The sequence below is a fragment of the Tribolium castaneum genome, chromosome 1 (genome assembly GCF_031307605.1).
Source record: "Tribolium castaneum strain GA2 chromosome 1, icTriCast1.1, whole genome shotgun sequence".
Lineage (NCBI taxonomy): Eukaryota > Metazoa > Arthropoda > Insecta > Coleoptera > Tenebrionidae > Tribolium > Tribolium castaneum.
Genome location: NC_087394.1, coordinates 25196571 through 25218435, shown reverse-complemented (window position 1 = coordinate 25218435; position 21865 = coordinate 25196571). Strand labels below are relative to the sequence as shown.

The 21865-nt window shown below is 29.2% G+C and overlaps 2 protein-coding genes across 4 annotated transcripts in view; both read left to right on the top strand.

Annotated features, from left to right (window-relative positions):
• Positions 1 to 28: 28 nt before the first annotated feature.
• Positions 29 to 9903, top strand: glu (gluon). Its single transcript, XM_962918.4, has 15 exons — positions 29 to 470; positions 516 to 707; positions 753 to 929; positions 983 to 1087; positions 1135 to 1322; positions 1369 to 1509; positions 2157 to 2346; positions 2394 to 2576; positions 2773 to 3135; positions 3185 to 3387; positions 5315 to 5735; positions 5791 to 6286; positions 8818 to 8957; positions 9010 to 9419; positions 9470 to 9903. The coding sequence occupies exons 1-15, from the start codon at positions 243 to 245 to the stop codon at positions 9864 to 9866; spliced, it is 3834 nt and encodes a 1277-aa protein (XP_968011.2). The 5' UTR covers positions 29 to 242; the 3' UTR covers positions 9867 to 9903.
• Positions 9904 to 12531: 2628 nt separating this feature from the next.
• The window catches only part of Dhc1 (Dynein heavy chain 1), a 69435-nt gene continuing 60101 nt past the window's right edge, over positions 12532 to 21865 (top strand). For 2 of the 3 annotated variants that reach the window (XM_015978054.2, XM_064355349.1), the window contains exons 1-3: positions 16172 to 16331; positions 16376 to 16513; positions 16559 to 16846. In XM_015978054.2, the coding sequence (XP_015833540.2) occupies positions 16248 to 16331; positions 16376 to 16513; positions 16559 to 16846 (510 nt within the window). In that variant the 5' untranslated portion in view covers positions 16172 to 16247. Of the gene's footprint in view, positions 12817 to 16171; positions 16332 to 16375; positions 16514 to 16558; positions 16847 to 21865 lie in introns of those variants that run through there. The other variant, XM_064355351.1, reaches the window with a different exon arrangement.

Genomic DNA, 21865 nt, shown 5'->3' with positions numbered 1-21865 from the left:
AAAGAATAATTATCCTGTATTTCGTTAAACTCAGTTAGTTACTGAAAATAAGGGGGCGATTTACACTTATTACACGACCCGTATTAATACATGAATTAAATAATGCAACTAACTTCACCCTAAACAAAACAACGCAACATAACCGTTAAAATTTGAAATTTCTTCGTGCTTTGTGTTTTCAACGAGTTTAGTTGTGTTATGCTTGTGTTCCGCAGTTTCTTGTATGTTATGTATGTGTAAAAATGACGGAAAACAGAGGAAAGAAGCGCGAACACCCAGACAACAGCCAAGTCGAAGAAGACTTGAACTTTTCGGACGAAGAGGGTATTTATGTGGATGATATTTACATTCCGCCCCCTTTGAAACGTAGGAACGTCGAGAAGTCGCAAACTCGCTTAATAATCACAAAGATCGTGAACAATTATTTTAAAAGTTACGCTGAAAATGTAGTTTTGGGGCCCTTCTCTAAGGTACGTTTGTGACGGTTTGGACAAGAGACAATGAGTGTTTTGTAGTGTTTTAATGCCATCATTGGCCCCAACGGTAGCGGCAAGAGCAATGTCATTGATTCGATGCTGTTTGTGTTTGGATATAGGGCCACTCGCATGAGGTGCAAAAAATTATCAGTGTTGATTCACAATTCTGAACGGTATCCTAATGTTCAGTCTTGCAATGTGGCGGTGCATTTTTGTGAAATCGTAGATAAGGTAAGGCTTAATTTTATGAAATTGTGAATAAGTGATTGTTTTTAGCCCGGGGAAGAGTATGAGGTTGTTCCAGGTAGTGAATTTGTCGTGTCAAGGACTGCCAATAGAGACAACAGTTCGTTTTATGAGCTCAATGGACGAAGAGTCCAATTTAAGGAAATTGGGAAATTGTTGAAGGGGCATGGAATTGATATCGACACTAACAGGTTTCTGATTTTGCAGGTTTGCGATTATTTCTCCTTCAAGTGCTTTATTTTTGAATGAAATTTTGTTAGGGCGAAGTTGAGGAAATCGCAATGATGAAATGTAAAGGAGCAAATGAAAACGAAATAGGAATGTTGGAATATCTGGAAGATATCATTGGAACACACAGATACAAAGTAAGAAGTTTAATTAGTTTAACACAAAAAAAAAAAATTTGTTGTAGAAACCCTTGGAGCAATTAAATGAGAGAATAGAATATTTGTCGGATTTGCGCACTGAAAAACTCAACAGACTCACATTGATTGAAAAACAGTTGGAACAACTCAAGGGACCTATGGAAGAAGCGCTTACTTTTCTGAAAACAGAGAACAAAATTGCAGTTTGTAAGAATTTCTTGCATCAGAAAGAATTGTGAGTTTGTTTGGAATGAGTGCCATTTATAACCCGTTTTTTCCAGACATGATTTAGAAGCTGAAGTGAAAGAAGTGGAAGAAGACAAGGCGAAGTTAACACAAAGTCGTGACGGTTTAATTGCAGAATTGAAAACCATTTCAGATGAAAAAACTGAAAAAGAGAAAATTTTGAAGCAAGAAGCTGGGTAAATAAATCGTTTATTCAATGCTATTAATAAAATACTCATTTTATAAATTAAATCTGATTAATAAAACAATAGTTTAATCAATAAAATGAATCAAAAGAATAAATAAAATATTTATAGCAACGCTTTATTCACTCTGCCACACAACCGTTTTTTCTGTATCAGATGATACATTATTTCTTTATCAATTCTTTTGAGTACATAAAATAGCACTTTACCACAAGCGTACATAAATTGTTTTAAATTCATTGTATTCAATAATTTATAAAGTTACAAATTCCAACATGTTAATTTTAAGGATTAACAATAGCTTTTTTTTTTAAACTTAATGTCTCTGCTATAGAAAAATCAAAGTATTATTTTCGTGAAATAAGTCTTTGTTATTCTTGAACTTAATCGTAAATAAACAATCTCTTTATGGTCTTGTATAATAAATAACTATTTATTCATCTTTTTCATTTAAATATTAAAATTTAGGTTTTCAAAAAGCGAACTGAAATGTAATTGTGATTTAACGTTCTAAAAATATTGAATGCTATACGTGAATAAAGAGCTTTTATCCCTTCAAAAAATTATTTAAACAATTTTGTATTATTCACTTAAATAGCTATTGAAACATTGATTTGTTTTAACAATTTTTTTTCTAGAAAATATGAAAAGTTGCAACAGAAAAAGGATCAACTCAAGGATGCTTTCAATGCGGCTGATAAAAAGGATGCCCAACTACAAGCCGAAATGACAAACACTAACAATAACAGGAAAAAATTTAAGCAACAGCTGGAAGATGAAAAAAAGAAACTAATTAAGTTACAAAAAGTGCCTGAAGAAAATGCAAAAGTAATGACAATTACTTGTATTTAATTTTTGTTAACTTTTTTCTGCAGCTCATTGGAGAGTGTGAGAAGCGAGAGCGTGATTTAACATCACAGCACGAAAAATTACAAGCAGAGAAGGCAAAATTAATGGAAAATATCGGTCATGAGACGAAAGATCTACAAGTGAAGAAAGAACAGTTTGAAACTAAACTTGGTAAACTCAAAAAGACAGTTGACACAACAAAAAATGAGGTAATTTATTTTCTAAATCCATACTTTTAATTGGTTTGTTAAATTATATATTGATAAAAATTATTTTTTTTATTATGATCCGGTTATAGAAAAAATAGTGTTTGCAGTTTGCATTTAATATTAATTAAAACACGAATATCTACTAAAGTTAAATGAGTACTTGTTAATACGTACTATTGTTACTCATTTTTTTTAGTATGATTTGGCTTCCACGCAATTAAATTTTGCCCGAAGCAGTGAAGAAACCGAACAAGAAAAGCTTAACCAACTTCGTGAAACGATTAAAAACAAAGAGGCTTGTATTAAAGAACGTTCTGGAGAGGTGTCGCAACTTAAAAAGAAAATTCCTCTTACGGAAAAGTCACTCAATGACGCGCAACATGAACTAGACGCAGTTAAATCCGAACAAAATCAAATTGAACATGAAATTAGACGACAAAGGATGTCTTTGGAGGAGACTCGTGCTTCCATGAACAGTTCCAAGTCACGTGGGAGAGTTTTGGATGCTTTGATGCAACAGAAGCGTGAAGGGAAATGTCCAGGGCTCTATGGACGTCTTGTAAGTAAAAAAAATAAAAGTGGGACTTCTGTGAATGATATTTCCTTAGGGTGATTTGGGGGGCATTGACCAAAAATATGACGTGGCCATTTCAACTGCGTGTGGACCATTGGACAATGTTGTGGTTGATACAGCAGATACAGCTGCATGGTGTATTGATTTTTTAAAAACTCACGGGATTGGAAGAGTTACTTTTATCGCACTTGATAAACAGGAATATTTGAGGGAACGTGCCAACACCAGAATTCAAACGTGAGTCATTTCAAAATAGGATTGAAATGAGATACAGATTAAACGGTTTTAAAATGATTAAATGCAGTCTGTTTACTAATAATTTCTTGGAAAAAAGCTGAAATGTTGAGCTTTAGTAACATTCCTGATAGGCTGAGAAGAACTCATGACTAAAATTTTTACGAGAAACATGTAAAAAAAAATTGAAACTACTTTCCAATATTTTGCAATACGGAGAATAAATATCGGGAGGCGACATAATCCGATTCGCCGTTTCCAAAAATTTAATATTTTTTTCAAAAACTGTTTCGGTGTTTGATCAAGTGTCAAGTAATTATCAACCTCAATTTTATTTTGCTTGAAAATTTCCAACTTTTAAACTTTACAAAATATTTCGGAAAATACTATTAGTAGATAAAATCCGCTTGCAGATTCAGGATCCCTGGAAAATTTTGTCTGTGACAGGCTATTTGGATGTTTGAAAAAATCTCTTACTACTTAAAAATTTTCATTTAAATTTATATTGACATACAAAATATTTTTTTTTATTTATTTGGTCGCTTGATATTTCTATACACTTCCAAATAAAAATTTAAACAATTAAATTTAGTTTTGTTACAGGTTTTAAGTAATATCAGTTAATTTAATAATCATACATTTTTTAATTTAAAACTATTAAAATTTAAAGACCATTCGTTGCTGCTGCTAGAACAATAACTAAAAATCGCTAGTTTTTCAATTTTTACGTGTTTTAAATTTTGACAGCTTTTTAGAATAGTTACAGAATAGCGTTTCGGCCATCCAATCGTTCATTTTGAGATTTATTTATTTTTGTATAAAAAAATGTTGCCATAATATTGTAGTTAAATAACGCCAAGTTCAAAAACACAAAAGGACCTTTTTACTTGAAACTTACATAATTGCACTTTCGAACAGACATAAAATTGACTATAAAATAAGTTGTTTATTTACTTGATATATTATTATTTTATTTTACAAAGTTAAGTAAATTAAAACAAGCGTTTGTCCTGCTTGTGGGTAAGAGGAATTTTTCAAAACTGTTTTTTAAAAACCTTAACAAAATAAATAACAATTACATTAAATTTTCTTGTCTGCTTATTGGAATTTATAAAATTTAACTGCAGTAATTTAGGGGACAGTTTATAAAACACGAATTGCTTAAAACAATGGTACTTTTTGTGCAGCGACTTAATATTAATTGGTTCATTTTAATTATAGGGAATTTTAGACAAATTCAGAAAAAACACACACAGAACTGAAATGCAAAGTATTAAATTGCAAACGCTGATTTCAGTGTGATTATTAGTTTTTGAGATTCAGAAAAAATACACTTTTAAGAGATTTAATTTGTTAGTATTAAACAAAAGATTCGAAAAAACTTAATAACTTTCGGTTTTTCTGCAGAAGTTTAAACAAATCATAAGAAATAAAGTTAACGTAAACACTTTATCAAAATCAGTATACTATTTATAAATTATAAGCAATAATGACAAATTTGTGTGTGTTCCATATTTTTCAAAAGGCTACGGTTGATGAAAGAAAAAAGTGTGGGAAAAAATATAGAAAATAAATTTTGAAACGTATTTGTCTTTGAACGTATTTGTGGCCTAAACCTTTGAAGATATATATTTGATCTTGGAGAATTTTTTAAAGGAAATTTGATTGTCTGCAACTTTTTTCTTACATTTTTCATTTTTTTTCTATCTTCATCAGTATTCGCAGCGTTTTGAAAAATACGTGCCAGAGCCCAAATTTAAAATTTTGTAATAATTTTGTCGTGTTTTTCATGTTGAATTTGTATACGTAAGGTTTTTTCACCCTATTAAGAAAGTAAAGCACAACAATTATGCATTTTTCTCTAATTAGTGCACTAGTTAAATTTAATGTAATTTGAATTTCAAAACGAAAGCAAATGTTAAAATTTCAGACCTGAAAATGTGCATCGCTTGTATGACCTCATTCAAGTGCAAGACGACACAGTCAAAACTGCCTTTTACTACGCGCTGAGAGACACTTTAGTTGCGGACGATTTAGATCAAGGCACCAGAATTGCATTCGGTGCCCAACGCTTCAGGGTGGTAACACTGAAAGGGGAAATCATGGAACCTTCCGGTACCATGAGTGGTGGTGGAAAGACAGTAAGCAGGGGTCGAATGGGTCGAACCGTCCTCACATCCACTATAGATCCCAAAGAGTTGGAAAAAATGCAAGTAAATATCGAGAAAAAAGAAGAACGTCTGCGACAACTGACTCAGAAAATGAATAGTTTGGAAAGCCAAATCAGGACATTAAAACCCGAATTTGATCAAATGAGAATCAATTACGAGAAATTCAGCAAAGATCTCCAGGTTTTTGAACAATATTTCGATATTTTATTTTGTTTTATTTGTTTGTTTGTTGTAGTCGTTGAATGAGGAACAACCGTTACTCTATGAAAAGTTGCGTCAACAAGAAACTGTCGCAAAATCGACCAAATCTGACCCTAAAGAAATCAAGAAGTTGGCGGCGATTGTTGACGAAAAGAAAGCCGAATATGAGAAAGCTCTTAATATTATGAAAGAAATTCAAGACGAAGTTGACAACTTAAACAAAGCCATTAAAGAAAAAACAAGCGGAAAACTGGTGGGTGTTGAGAAAAAAATTGACGAAGCTGTGAAGATGATTGAGAAATGTAAAACGGAAATCACTCGACTTAAAGTTGCAATAACAACGTCTCAAAGAAATTTAGATAAGACTACGCAAAAAATTGCAACATTGGAACAAAATATTGTCGACTGTGAAAACAGGTTAAGAACCATGAAGCAAGAAAGGGATGAAATTGAAGCTGATGGACAACAGTTACTGAAATGTATTGAAGATATTACCGAGAAGTTGACACAGGGCAAGGATGATAACGTGGGTAAGGAATTTAAAAACAATACACATTTCTACATTAAATTATTTGTACAACTATCAATTTCACCTCGTATTAAATTAAAAAATAAATACCTGTTTATCACAAAACAAAACGATATTTATATTTCACATTTTGGAATGTACTAATGTAGCAATTTAGGAAACAAATTCTAAAAGTTTAGGAAATGTTTTTTTTCTCCAAAATTTGACTTTATTTTTTGTTTAGAATTTCTACTGGTGTTCATATAACAAATAGGACAATATCTTCTTATTTAACTATCTCTAAATTTGCTAATAATTCTCCTTTTCTTCTAATTTTCAATTATTTTCGGAATCAGGTTTAGCAAAGGTAATTTTTTAATTGCTTTCTCTTGCATTAATTGCTTAGCAATGAACTAGATCATTTGACCTTTTTATTGAAATTTAATAATCAATATAAAATTTAATTAACTTAAATTCAAAACATTTTGTTTATTGTGGACATCAGAATAATATTTTTAATTTACAATATTTATTACCAAGAAAATTTGAATGCAATGTATTTTTCACACATTTGGCTCTATCGGTTTTATCCCGCAATTTGCATTAAATATAATAATTTGTTCAATGACAGTATTTAAGCTATTTATTTCGGGTCAAACAGATTCATTGTGTCCATAATTTAATTTTAGTTTTTGATAAATACAACATTTTGTTATTATTTTTTTTTGTTTAACAGAGTGATGAGTTTTCTATAAGTATTTTTTACAATATTTCAAAAACTAATAGTCGCACTGAAATCATTAAATTTCAAATTAAATGTTTTATGTTTTTCTCTAGACCTGTAAATTTTTCCAGAATTTGTGTAGTCATACTTAAAATACTTAAAATTAATTACCGAAGAATATCAGTATCAATAAAAAGTATAAAACATTGATTAATCGAAATTTTATTATTTCTAGTGTTATTCGAAAACAACGAAGATTATTTTGAGCATTCTTAAACCAATAAAATTGTTGTTGGCTCCAAAATTAGGTTTATTTGATTTAATTTTTAACTTTGCGGCTAGTGAAATTTTTTATAGATTATTTGCACAAAACAATTAAATATCGCTTGTTCTAAAACGACATTAGAAATAGTAGTTTTTTGGCAGCGACTTAATAGTAATTACATTAAGTAATTTATTTTAATTTTAAGGAGAATTCTAAAAAAATACCTGAGGAGAAAAATATAAAGTATTTGACATCAAACGCTGAAGTTTGTATGATTAACTGAATATTAGTTTTTGAGTATACTTTTAGGAGACTCAAAAAAAAACGTATACAAAATAAGCGGTAGCCCCAAGAAAAAATGAATTACCTAAATAAAAATAATAGATACAAACAGATGTCATTTTGAAGCTAGGGTCAATTTTTTTTTACGAATTTTTGCATAAAACAAAAAAAATTAAGCATCGTTTATTTTTATATTTTTAGTTATATGAATGTACTATTAATATTATTAATTAATATTTATTAAAAGGAACTGTGAAAAAATTCTGAAAAAATTTACATGCATTGAGAAAAACATATAGTATTTAATAGTAAACGTTGACTTCTGTGTATTTATTAGTATAGTTACAGCAAAGACTACTTATGCAGACTCAGCTTGTAGTTTACTTAACTTTTGATATTGGTTAATAATTATCAATTACTAAATTGAAGCGGCCATTATACGAAGAGCTCAAAATTCAAAATGTAAATTTACAAAAAACAAAACACAAAACAATAGTGCATAATTAATAATGGTAATATTTTTTAATAAAAAATTCGTATTCTTCTAAACTTACAAGAAGTGTTAAATAAAAATGTGTATCTCAGGCATTTGAATTTTTATAAATACTATTTAATGACATAGTCTTCACCTAATCGTATACGGGATAAATTTGCTTTTCGAATTGCTTTGTTAAAACTGGTAAAAACGGATTGCGACGAACTGTGTTTTTTTGCTGTAAATCTTTTATTTTATTAAATATTTGCGTACGAGATTATTTTTTATGGTTGATTCAAAAAGTAATAAAGAATTTGTAATTGGAGAGTAACTATAATATTACTGTAATAAATAATCAAAAAAAAAATAACAGGCAAATTAAAAACATATACAATTAATATTAATTTATTAAATTCTTTAAATGACCACTTTCCTTAAAAAAAATACTGTACAGGATACACTGGTTTAAAATTTCAAAGGTAAATTTCAATGACTTCAACAATTTAATAAAAATGCAATTAATAATTCCTAATGGATGCATATTTAGAAAATAAACTATGGTGATTCAGGAGGAGTTATATAAAAAAAGGAAAACTCTATTGACATAAGGTTGCAGTTAAAAAGAATAAAAATGGCGCCATTATTCAGAAACCAGTGATGTCACAAATGTAGCATTTACAAAAATAAAATTGACCTATTCGAGGAATCTTTTGAAAAATGACCCACAACAAAAATATGAATTTTATGCGTTACTTTTTAAGCCCGCCTTATATTTGCTTAATCTTAGGACTGGTGTTTTGATTTCAGCGTTGAAGGAAGAAGTGACTGTTCTTACATCCAAAGAGAAAGAACTACTACTTAAGAAAGTCGATATTGATCAGGCCTTCAAAGCCATTAACAAAAAAGTGCAAGATTATAAAACTACTACCAATCACTTGTGCGCAAAAGTAAGACTAGGTCCTTGAGTAATGTACAATTTTCTCAACCATTGTCTTACAGTTGAAGCAATTGAAAGTGCACGATGTCCCTGAAGAACCGTCTGAACTCAAGACTTACACCGAAGAGGAACTGGAATCAATCAACGTCGAACAGATAAAATTGGACTTGCACGCAGCCCAAACTGCGATAAAAGACATGGAACCAAACCTCAACGTCATCGAAGAATATCGCGTGAGTCAAAATGTTTACATGGAAAGGTCGCGAGATGTAGAAGAGGTGACGCGCAGACGAAGCGAGGTAAAAAGTGTATTGGACAACGTGAAGACACAACGACGCAATGAATTCATGCAAGGTTACAACACAATCCGACTCAAACTGAAAGAAATGTACCAAATGATCACACTTGGAGGTGATGCCGATTTTGAGATTGTGGATCCTTGCGACCCGTTTGCAGAAGGAGTGCAATTAAAGTGGGCGTGTTGTTTTATAACTGTCCAAAAATTTAGTTTGTTTGTTGCAGTGTGAGGCCGCCACGTAAGTGTTGGAAGACGATTTCGAATTTGTCAGGTGGTGAAAAAACATTGTCGTCGTTGGCTTTAGTTTTTGCCTTGCATTATTATAAACCATCGCCTCTTTATGTCATGGATGAGATTGATGCAGCTCTCGATTTTAAGAATGTTTCCATTGTTGCGCACTATATTAAAGAGAGGACGAAAGATGCACAATTTATTATTATCTCGTTGCGAGCTAACATGTTTGAATTGTGTGATCTTTTAGTTGGAATTTATAAAATTTTTAACTGTACGCGATCGATCACAGTTGACCCATATGCGTTTGAAAAGGAGAGGAAACAACAGAATGGTGAAAATAAGGAGAATCAGGTAGAACAAAATGGAATAGTTAATGGTAACTGTTAAGATGGTTTAAATGGTAAAATAAATTTTGCGATTTTTATTACTATTTTTCCTTTCCAGCAAAAACTATGACTCAGTTCCAATACCTAGCTCCTTTTATCACACCTTCCATTCAAAAATTAATATCATTTATCATTTTATCACTTTTAAATATTTTGAAATCGTACTTCGGTACTCGAATTCGAAAGAGAAAACTTACAAGTCATTTTTTTTTAGTCAACTGTCTGATAAAGACCACAGACTCTTATCGCCCTATAAGTTCATGTCCAACCACTTTTGAAACTATTTGTTAGAAAATAATTTGATAAAATCCATCAGAATGATGATCCAAATAATTCGTAATTTTATAGTTCAATCTTTTTTATAATATTTTATGCTTAAAATCAATTGTCAGTGTCTAAATTCTGATAAAGCATACTGTATCCCTTTATATCAATTTCCAAAAATTAGTAATCGGATTAAGAATGGATTCAAAGAATGTTCTGTAATTTGTAGAAAACATTTAAAATAATAATCTGTGATTTCGATTAACTCGGAAAGTAAACCGTTAGAAATGGCCATTTGATATAAACATTTTATTTTGGTTTTATTTTACGATTAAAATCGAACCTATTGACGTTCTCTTGCACTTTTAAGAACTCTAAAGGCCTGGAGAAGCTCATATAAAACTTTGTCTACAAGTTAAGCATTCTAGCTGATTTTTTTTTGTTCTAATAAGTCTAATAACGAAAAATACCTATATCGAAATTTTCAAACGCTGATTGCAGCGAAAAAAAAAGAACAAGAGCAAAAATCTTATTTCATCGTGAAAAACACATCAAAAGCTATGAGATAGGAAAGGTTCAAATATTTTTTTTTAATTGGGCCATCATTGAATATGTTTCATTTTTTATTTTCTCAATTAAGTACAGCAAAACTATTAAAAATGGAACTATTTTGATGTAAAATAATCTGAGGAATCGATTGGTGTCGAGCATCTTGTAAAATTCATGAGACGTTTCAAGTTATTGTCACATAAGTTTTACATAGTTTTGTTTTGTTAGCTATTTTCTCGAAAAATATTAGTCACAGGACAATGATTTTTTATTAAAAAGATGTTTTTTTTAATTCTTTGTTTATAGTTTTTAGCTGTTTTTATTGTTTTGTCGGTAATTTTACAGTGAAAAAAGTTTCTTGTCACTGAGTTAATTTGACACCCGGCGCATCCACCATTTTGCTCTAGGACTCTTAGTTTTCGAGTTATGATTTTATTCAATAAAAAAGTAACAGTGATCTGTGAAAATACATAAGCATTATAATTTTAGGCAAATAATATCGAAAAATAAATAATTATAGCAATGGCCAACATTCTGTTACCCATAACTCTATTAAACTAAATGGATATCAATATTTTCTTTACTAGATTAAAGAGAATTTGATTCTCGATCTCTATTAACATCCCTCTAACTATGTGTTTGGTTTTTAAGTTATTTTGACACTGCGGGAAATTTCTTAGTGTTTTAACTATTTTTGTAGATAATATTTATTGAATAAACGACAAATTATGTTGAGAACGTTGTAATACTTGCCGTAAATACAAAATAATTCATAAAATTCAGGTTTGAAAAACTTCATTAGGTGAACTGCCACTATAAAAATTCCCAAGCTGTGTTTGAAAGACAGCCAGTTTAGAAATCGTGTTTCCTTTTATAAATGATATTTTTCACAAGCTGACATTGTCGTACATTTTACGAAATGCGTGTTATAAATACGTTTCATCCAAAGGCTTGAACAATATTTTTACGTCTCCACCCGTTCGAGAAAAAGCTCTTCATTTAATAAAAAATCTAACTTTTACCTGGAACAATAAAAAGTTTTGCGTTGTTACATTTCCTATATTAACGATGACTCTGCTGAGTTTGCATCTGCAATTCCTTAATGGCAGAGCATTTAATTATCTGAATGGTTTCTTATTCAAAAATTGCATGCCTTTAGAATTGCTAATTTTAGCCTGAGCTTTTAATTGATATGTCAGTGGTACATGCCCGCGCCAGGTGCAAATTACTTAAAAATCTTGAGGTGTTTGTTTGCTCAGCTAACAGTTAATTAGTTATTAGCAAACACCTCAAGCTTCAACTTCAGTCAGCTTTCCAAATATAATCTTTTGTAATGTAATATAAAGATGTAATACAAAAATTACTTGCATGTAGTGAAATATGAAAAAGTTTCCAAAATTTGCTTTCATGAAAAGTAAGTACTGGCCCACACACCCCTTGTATATTTTATTCACTTATTGTTTTGATAGTTTTATCTTGACACAAAATGGATTCAAGTTTTTTGTTAACTTTAATTCAAATTAAGAAAAAAACGTAAACTCATACATTTATGTAATATTAGCTCTTTAAAAACGTTTTCCGTTTTCGTGCCAGTCAGGGATTTGCATGTTCAACAATCCATGACTTCACATGCAATGCTATTGTAGATCTATTTTAATTATCTATTTACATTCCAGAAAAATGTTTACGTAAATTATTATTACGATAATTAATAAGGTGATCATAAACAACATTTTTTATTAAGTATTTGTAATAAAATTTAAAATCATTTGTTTTGTTTCGTTACTTTGATCTTGTTAAAGTAACAAAGACAAATATTTTAACTGTGTCAAAAAATTGAAAAGCCAGGTATTTGATTAAGACATGCACAACGTCTTGTAAAAATGCTCATAAATCAGACATGTCCTTAATGTGCGTGATTTTGTCATATTAATGAAATACACTGCTGAAACCACGGAGAAAATCCCCGATATCGCACAGTTCCAACCAATACATTACTACATCTTATTGAAAAAGCGACTATATAATTCAATTTGTCTACGACCGGTTAGAGACACAGCCGCTTTTCCCCACAGAAAAGTTTTGTGTTTTTTACTCAAGACTGAAATCAAATGGCTGATGAAGATGAACTCAACAAGGTTGGTTTTAATATTTAAATTATTCAAAGTTAATAGCTAGCTGTTTTTGCTGTTTTGTCGATAATTTTACAGCGATAAATATTTTTTGTTATTGCGAGTTAACACGACGACCCGGCACATCCACCATTTTTCACACATTTAATTTTTCTTGTCTAAAAAAATGTGTTATGCCGTCGTTATTTTTTTATAACATAACTACATGTTTATGCAAATTTGTCTTTGAAAATTTTCATTCCTGCTTTATGGAGCTTCTGAATCTTAAAAAAACGCTTTACAATTACAATCACCTAGCTTTTGGAAGCCAAGCAGTTACTTATACATAAACTGCACCCTAAACGGTCCAATTACTGTGACTCCTGGCGACCCGTTCTTGGACATGATTTACATAAAACAACAGAGGCACTTAAAAAATACAAAAGTTGGGTCGCACATATTATACTTTGTTAATTTTGCATCACCCACAACTAATTATTACCGAATTTTCACCGTTTATAGCAAATCTTAATCACATATCAAAGCAAAAGAGATTGCGGTCTACGATAAAAAAATGAGAAAACAACTTGTTGAAACTGTAGTAATTTTCTTTATACTTTGTAATCCTTGTTTAGAAGCTATTGATAAACATACTCATTGGCAGTACAAGATTCAAAATAATTGTAGTAGGTTTATCTATGTCTTAAAAAAATTGGTTAAGTACAGCGTGTATTAGAAATACGTGTCTTAATTTCAACAGGTACTAGAGCACAACAAATAAAATTGGGAAAAAGATAACATACTGAAACGTATATCCGCCTATGGGTACAAAAACAAGAGAAGCGAACTATTTTCGTTGTGATAGAAACGGACAATTTAAAACAACAATGAAAATTGTTGCTATGAATACATACTAATTATTAAATACTGTCCGGCTCGTTTGCACAAAAGAAAGGAGAAAAACATTGAAAATTATAAATAAGAATTTTGCAAAATGTTACATAGAAAAGTTGTTGTATTTGATGAGTTTTATTACGTGTTAAAATTAACACACGTATTTCTGATACATCCTGTATATTCCAGAATTAAAATGGTTGAGAATAGAACAACTCTGCCAGTACCATATAGCATTGTTTTTATTACGTCTTTTTCTAAAATCTAAACCCAAAAAAATCTTTGAAATAATTTTCATGGATGACTAAATTTCCATTAACGTATTAGTCTTCGTAATGCATCACAATTATCGTTATCTTGGTTTCATACATCTCTACTTGTTGTTTCAAAACCACAAAAAATGTAACAGTGCACTTACACTTTTTGGGGTTAAATAGGTCACAAATTAAAACTTTGTTTCCGTATGATTCTGCGTTAAATTGAACTTTGTTAACAAATTTAGTGCCAGAAAAACCCACTAATTAAAAGAGAAAACCAGTTGTGAAAAGTAAAAGTTGTTTTTAACAATTTAGGTTTGCAAAAGGAATTTTTTTTTAAAAACCTAACCACTATAAGGATTTTCGGAAAAAATGTTGAATAAGTTATCACCTATTGGAAAGTCAGTAATAGTGAATGATTAACCATTGTTGTGTAAATTAATAATTACGTAAAAGCTTGTGTTATAATATTTTAATAACAGACTTTACTATAACTATGTACTTTTATAAGAGTTAAGTTGAATATCTTCATGCTAGACTTTTCGTTTGATGAATAAACTTCTATTTATTATAGTTATTAAAGTAAAGTGTGCTCGTACTAAAGTAATTTTTATCAGTGTTATTAGATAATAGTTATTTTAACAAATAAACGATTATCATAGATCAAAATTATTTACAAAGATGCTCAGAATATTAAAGTAATTAAATAACCATTTTTTGATGGTTTAGTGATCCATTAGAGGTGAGGTTAACATTGTTAACTAATATTTTTTCTAATGTTGGAATTTAAGTATTTGATAATTTTTTAATGAGGGACAATCATGGAATTAATGAGCCTTTTCTTTTCCAGACACTTATTCATGTTTAATTAAAATAGAATATCAATGAAAACTAGCCATTTTTATTTTTTATTAATCGCAAAAAGGTTCATTTACTATTTTACTGTTTACATTAAAACATGTTTTAAAAAACCTTAGATTATTATTAATACTTGCTATGGAATTCCTGGAATATATTTTATAATATACTTTTAGTTTAATACTTTTTTATGACCAACTAGAAAAAAATATGATTTTATGAAAAATGTACAGGGTTATTTACATAAAGCTTCGCGCTTGACTAGGTAATAGTGTAACTTTACAAACCATATGTCCCATACAAATCATAAATTCAAGTAGATACTAATTAACTGACGTCATACCAGGAATTCAATTATCTTTACAATATGTATTTTGTGTTTCATTTTTTACATAATCGATTTGGAGTCCTATTTGAATAACCCTGTATAAAGATAATGTAATATACGAATAGATATTTCAAATAAAAAAATACACTTTTAGAAAATGTGGCAGCCACATATGACTTCCATTTAAAAAAACACAACTTTATGTTATAACAACTAAACAAAAGAGCCAAAAAAATTGACTACATTATTAAATTCTTCGTCAAAAAATGCCTAATAATATCTTTTATAATAAGGTGGATGTACATTTTTTAAGATTTCACTTAATGTCAACTTTATTATTATTTATTATTATATTTATTATTTTCCCCAAAATCGAGCTCGATTTACACCACCGTATACACAACTAAATTACACGCATAAAATATGCTTTGATGAAATTAAGATTTCTTTTTATGTTTTGTTTTTGATTTAATATTTTTTGCTTATTAATTTATTGAACAACGAAATAGATAATAGCGGAAAGTCATAAAAGTGTGAATATTGACACAACAGTTTCGATCAAACGAAAGTCGCCTGGATACAATATTTTTACTCAGTATATTATATGGTGGCCATTACAATATATTGTGACACATTTTACTAAAAAAAAAGTATAAAAAGCACACCCAAAATGTCGAAACCACCTAAAAAGAGCAAGTTTGGGGTGATCAAAGGTTTAAGAAGATTAGCTCTGCCCAACAGATCAATGAGCGAGAATTCATTAAATGTAAGTAAATTATTATCAAATAAAATATTTTGACTATTAAACGAAAAATAATTTTCAAATTCTAATATTTTTAATCAATATTCTTCATTCACTTGACTATCAATCATCTGTTTAACAAATGACTCTCCTTTCTGTACTTGACAAGGACTGACTGTTGAAATGAATTTTAATGAAGCCAATATGTTGACCCATCCTCCCTTTAAATAAGTGGTGCCAGGAACCTCAGTGTTCTTGGGCCGCAATTACATCACACTTCTCACTAAGCATAACCCAAGTGACATGAAATGCGATCGCGTGCCTTTTGCACAACTAGCGCATTTTGTCTTTGCACACTCGACCAAATAAGTGCCCCAACATGTTCGTCTACGGGCCACAGGGACACTATTCAGAATCAGAACCCGAAACTGATTCTGAAGATGATCCCGAAGTTATGCTCATGGTAAAAACCGCAAATTTTCTAATTGAAAATTAACTTTTTTTTAGCGGAGAAGGGAAGAATGTGAGCGGAAGGCTCGAAGGGGTGAAATGGACCCGAGGTTGGAATTTGCATTCCAACTCCTGATGGACGCCACTGGACTACCAAGGCATGAAATAATGGACCATGTGTTTGAAGGAGATATGGTGAGTTTTGGCACAGTTTAAGATTTGTAATATAATTGCTTGTAGCTCGATGAGATCAACCAACTTTTCCTACCTCATATGAAAAGTAAACTCGTGTGGTTTTACCAAGATGTTGAAGAGACAGAATCGCCGGTTGTAGACCCGGCAAAAGCTAGTACAAGTCGACAGATGCAACCCAGCACCAGTCGACAAGCTTTACTCCAGCAGTTGCAACCAACGTACAAGAAAAAATTGTTCTTGACTGATGGCTGGGACGTGCCTTTGAACGGAATTTGTATCTATATTTTTCGTACCAGCACGACGAAACAACTCCCTGAAGAAGGCTTTCAAAAGGTAAGTAATTAAAAGGCAAATAGACTGATAATTTATTCATTGCACTAGACAACAGTAACAAAAAAATCAACGTAAATAAAATAAATACATAAACACTCTTTATATTGTAATTATATTGTAGACTGTATTTAAACTTTGTTTCCAAAATTTGTCTCTAGTTTCGCTTAAAATACTTTCAAATTATTTTGGAGCATTGTTCCTGTATTTTCCTCTAAATACTTTTTTCTGATTCTTTTCTAAAGCTGCTTCTCAATCTCAAACCTAGACTTTTCATTAAATTTTTTTATAAAGTCTTCTCTATTTCTTCTATAGAACGATTTTGCAGACTTTATTCAAAATCCTTTGTGTCTCGTCAAGATTCTTCCCTAGTTTCGCTTAAAATTCTTTTAGATTATTTTTGAATATTGTTTCTTTACTTTTCTCTAGATCTTTGTAAAGATTCTTCTCCCATTCTCTGATTTTCTAAGCTGTTTTTAGATCTGGACCCTTCTTTAGATTATTATCTTATAACATTTCTTCAGATTCTTCTATAGAATTATTTTGTAAACAATATTCAAAATTCGTTTATAAACACTTCTTTCTTTACAATCTCCAATTTTTTCTTTAGATTCTACTTTGTATCTCTTCAAAATTCTTCTTCAGTTTCGCTTAGAATTTCTCCAAATTTTTTTTCAGCATTGTTTATGTACTCCTTTCTAGATTTTTGTAATTTTGATTCGTGTCTAAAACTGTTTCTATAGATCTTCGATTTTGATTTTGATTTTGAATCTTTAGATTATTTTAAAAGTCTGTTTTTTGATTTTTTTATAAATTTTTTTCTATATACTTTTATAGAATTATTTTTCAGAGTAAATTCAAAATTCTTTTATAAACACTCCTTTACATACTACAAATTCTCTTCTCATTTAGATTTTTCTGTGCGTATCTTCAAAATTATTTTTTATAAATTATCCTCTAATTCATCTATAGAATTATTTTGTAGACTATTATTCAAAATCCTTTGTGTCTCGTCAAGATTCTTCTCTAGTTTCGCTTAAAATTCTTTTAGATTATTTTTGAATATTGTTTCTTTACTTTTCTCTAGACCTTTGTAAAGATTCTTCTCCCATTCTCTGATTTTCTAAGCTGTTTTTAGATCTGGACCCTTCTTTAGATTATTATCTTATAACATTTCTTCAGATTCTTCTATAGAATTATTTTGTAAACAATATTCAAAATTCGTTTATAAACACTTCTTTCTTTACAATCTCCAATTTTTTCTTTAGATTCTACTTTGTATCTCTTCAAAATTCTTCTTCAGTTTCGCTTAGAATTTCTCCAAATTTTTTTTCAGCATTGTTTATGTACTCCTTTCTAGGTTTTTGTAATTTTGATTCGTGTCTAAAACTGTTTCTATAGATCTTCGATTTTGATTTTGATTTTGAATCTTTAGATTATTTTAAAAGTCTGTTTTTTGATTTTTTTATAAATTTTTTTCTATATACTTTTATAGAATTATTTTTCAGAGTAAATTCAAAATTCTTTTATAAACACTCCTTTACATACTACAAATTCTCTTCTCATTTAGATTTTTCTGTGCGTATCTTCAAAATTATTTTTTATAAATTATCCTCTAATTCATCTATAGAATTATTTTGTAGACTATTATTCAAAATCCTTTGTGTCTCGTCAAGATTCTTCTCTAGTTTCGTTTAAAATTCTTTTAGATTATTTTTGAATATTGTTTCTGTACTTTTCTCTAGATCTTTGTAAAGATTCTTCTCCCATTCTCTGATTTTCTAAGCTGTTTTTAGATCTGGACCCTTCTTTAGATTATTATCTTATAACATTTCTTCAGATTCTTCTATAGAATTATTTTGTAAACAATATTCAAAATTCGTTTATAAACACTTCTTTCTTTACAATCTCCAATTTTTTCTTTAGATCCTACTTTGTATCTCTTCAAAATTCTTCTTTAGTTTCGCTTAGAATTTCTCCAAATTTTTTTTCAGCATTGTTTATGTACTCCTTTCTAGGTTTTTGTAATTTTGATTCGTGTCTAAAACTGTTTCTATAGATCTTCGATTTTGATTTTGATTTTGAATCTTTAGATTATTTTAAAAGTCTGTTTTTTGATTTTTTTATAAATTTTTTTCTATATACTTTTATAGAATTATTTTTCAGAGTAAATTCAAAATTCTTTTATAAACACTCCTTTACATACTACAAATTCTCTTCTCATTTAGATTTTTCTGTGCGTATCTTCAAAATTATTTTTTATAAATTATCCTCTAATTCATCTATAGAATTATTTTGTAGACTATTATTCAAAACTTCCTTATAAACATTTATTTTACTTTCTCCAAATTCTATTTTAGATTTTACTCTGCGGCTTCTTAAAGCTGTTTTGCAATTTGTTTTAGAATTTTTGTAGATTATTTTTTAGCGTTGTTTCCGTACTCTTTTATAGATTTTGTTTAAGATTCTTCTTTAAAACTGTTTCTACATTTCAAATTTGCACTCTTTAGATTATTTTATAAATCCGTATTTAATTTTTTTGATAAACTTTGCTCCAGCTTCTTCTATTGTATTATTTTTTATAAACACTTCTTTATATTCTCCAAATTCTCTCTTAGATTCTACAATGCGTTTCTCCACAAATTCTTCTCTAGCTTTGCTTAGAATTCATCCAGATTATTTTATTGACATTGTTTCTGTACTTTTCTCTAGATTTATTTATTGTGTGATTCTCTTCTAAAGCTGTTTCTTGATTTTAAATGTGAATTCGTCTTTGGATTATTTAATAAATACATATTTTTAGATTTTTTATAAACTCATCTTTAGTTTCCTTTAGTTTACTATGCGTCTCTTTAAAATTCTTCTCTAGTTTCTCTTATTTTTTGCTATTTTTTGCCATAGTGTCCACACTTTATTTTACCTTTATTTGAAGATTCTTCTCTGGACCTAGATTTCAAATCAGGATTCTTTTATAGATTATTTTATAAGTCCATCCTTAGATTCTTTTATAAATTTTTATCCAGATTCGTTTATAGAATTATTTTGTAGACTGTATTATTCAGAATTTTTTTATGAACACTTCTTTATTTTCTCCAAACCTGTTTCTTCTCCAGATTCTTCTATAGAATTTTTTTGTAAAACTGTACTCAAAATTCTTTTAAAATCATTTCTTTACATTCTTTAAATTCTCTTTTAGATTCTACTCTGCATCTCTTTAAAATTATTCTCTAATTCGAGTTTTGCTTAGAATTCTTCCAATTTATTTTTGACTATTGTTTCTTTACTCTTCTCTAGATTTATTTAAAGATTCTTCTCTGCTTCTTTTTCTTAGATCATATTTTATGAATCCATTTTTCGATTCTTCTATACTCAATAGAATTATTTTGTCTCCTGTATTCAAAATTCTCATATGAACACTTCTTATTTCTCCAATTCTTTCTTTAGATCCTATTTTGTATCTCTTCAAAATTCTTCTTTAGTTTCGCTTAGAATTTCTCCAGATTTTTTTTCAGCATTGTTTCTGTACTCCTTTCTAGATGTTTGTAATTTTCATTCGTGTCTAAAACCGTTTCTATAGATCTCAGATTTTGAATCTTTAGACTATTTTAAAAGTCTTGTCTTTAATAGATTTTTTTATAAATTCTTTTCTATATACCTTTATCGAATTATTTTTCAGAGTAAATTCAAAATTCTTTTATAAACACTCCTTTACATTCTACAATTTCTCTTCTCATTTAGAGTTTTCTATGCGTATCTTCAAAATTCTTTTTTATAAATTGCCCTCTAATTCATCTATAGAATTATTTTGTAGACTATTATTCAAAACTTCCTTATAAACATTTATTTTACTTTCTCCAAATTCTGTTTTAGATTTTACTCTGCTCTTTTGCAGTTTTTTTTAGAATTTGTCTAGATTATTTTTTAGCGTTGTTTCTGTACTCTTTTATAGATTTTGTTTAAGATTCTTCTCTAAAACTGTTTCTATATTTCAAATTTGCACTCTTTTTTAGATTATTTTATAAATCCGTATTTAATTTTTTTGATAAACTGTGCGCCAGTTTTTTCTATTGTATTATTTTTTATAAACACTTCTTTATATTCTCCAAATTCTCTCTTAGATTCTACAATGCGTTTCTTCACAAATTCTTCTCTAGATTTATTTAAAGATTTGTATGATTCTCTTCTAAAGCTGTTTCTTGATTTCAAATGTGAATTCTTCTTTAGATTATTTAATAAATACATAGATTTTTTATAAATCCATCTTTAGTTTCCTTTAGTTTACTATGGGTCTCTTCAAAATTATTCTCTAGTTTCTCTTAGATTTTTCCAGACTATATTTTGCCATAGTGTCCATTTTCTTTTTTAGCTTTATTTGAAGATTCTTCTCTGGACTTAGATCCCAAATCAGGATTCTTTTATAGATTATTTTATAAATCCATCCTTAGATTCTTTTATAAATCCTTATCCAGATTCGTTAGAATTATTTTGTAGACTGTATTATTCACAATTTTTTTATGAACACTTCTTTATTTTTTCCAATCTTGTTTCTTCTCCAGATTCTTCTATAGAATTATTTTGTAAAACTTTTACTATGGGTCTCTTCAAAATTATTCTCTAGTTTCTCTTAGATTTTTCCAGACTATATTTTGCCATAGTGTCTACACTTTTTTTAGTTTTATTTAAAGATTCTTTTCTGGACCTAGATCTCAAATCAGGATTCTTTTATAGATTATTTTATAAATCCATCCTTAGATTCTTTTATAAATCCTTATCCAGATTCGTTAGAATTATTTTGTAGACTGTATTATTCACAATTTTTTTATGAACACTTCTTTATTTTCTCCAATCTTGTTTCTTCTCCAGATTCTTCTATAGAATTATTTTGTAAAACTGTACTCAAAGTTCTTTTATAAACACTTCTTTACATTCTCCAAATTCTCTTTTAGATTCTACTCTGCATCTCTTTAAAATTCTTCTCTAATTCGAGTTTTGCTTAGAATTCTTCCAATTTATTTTTGACTA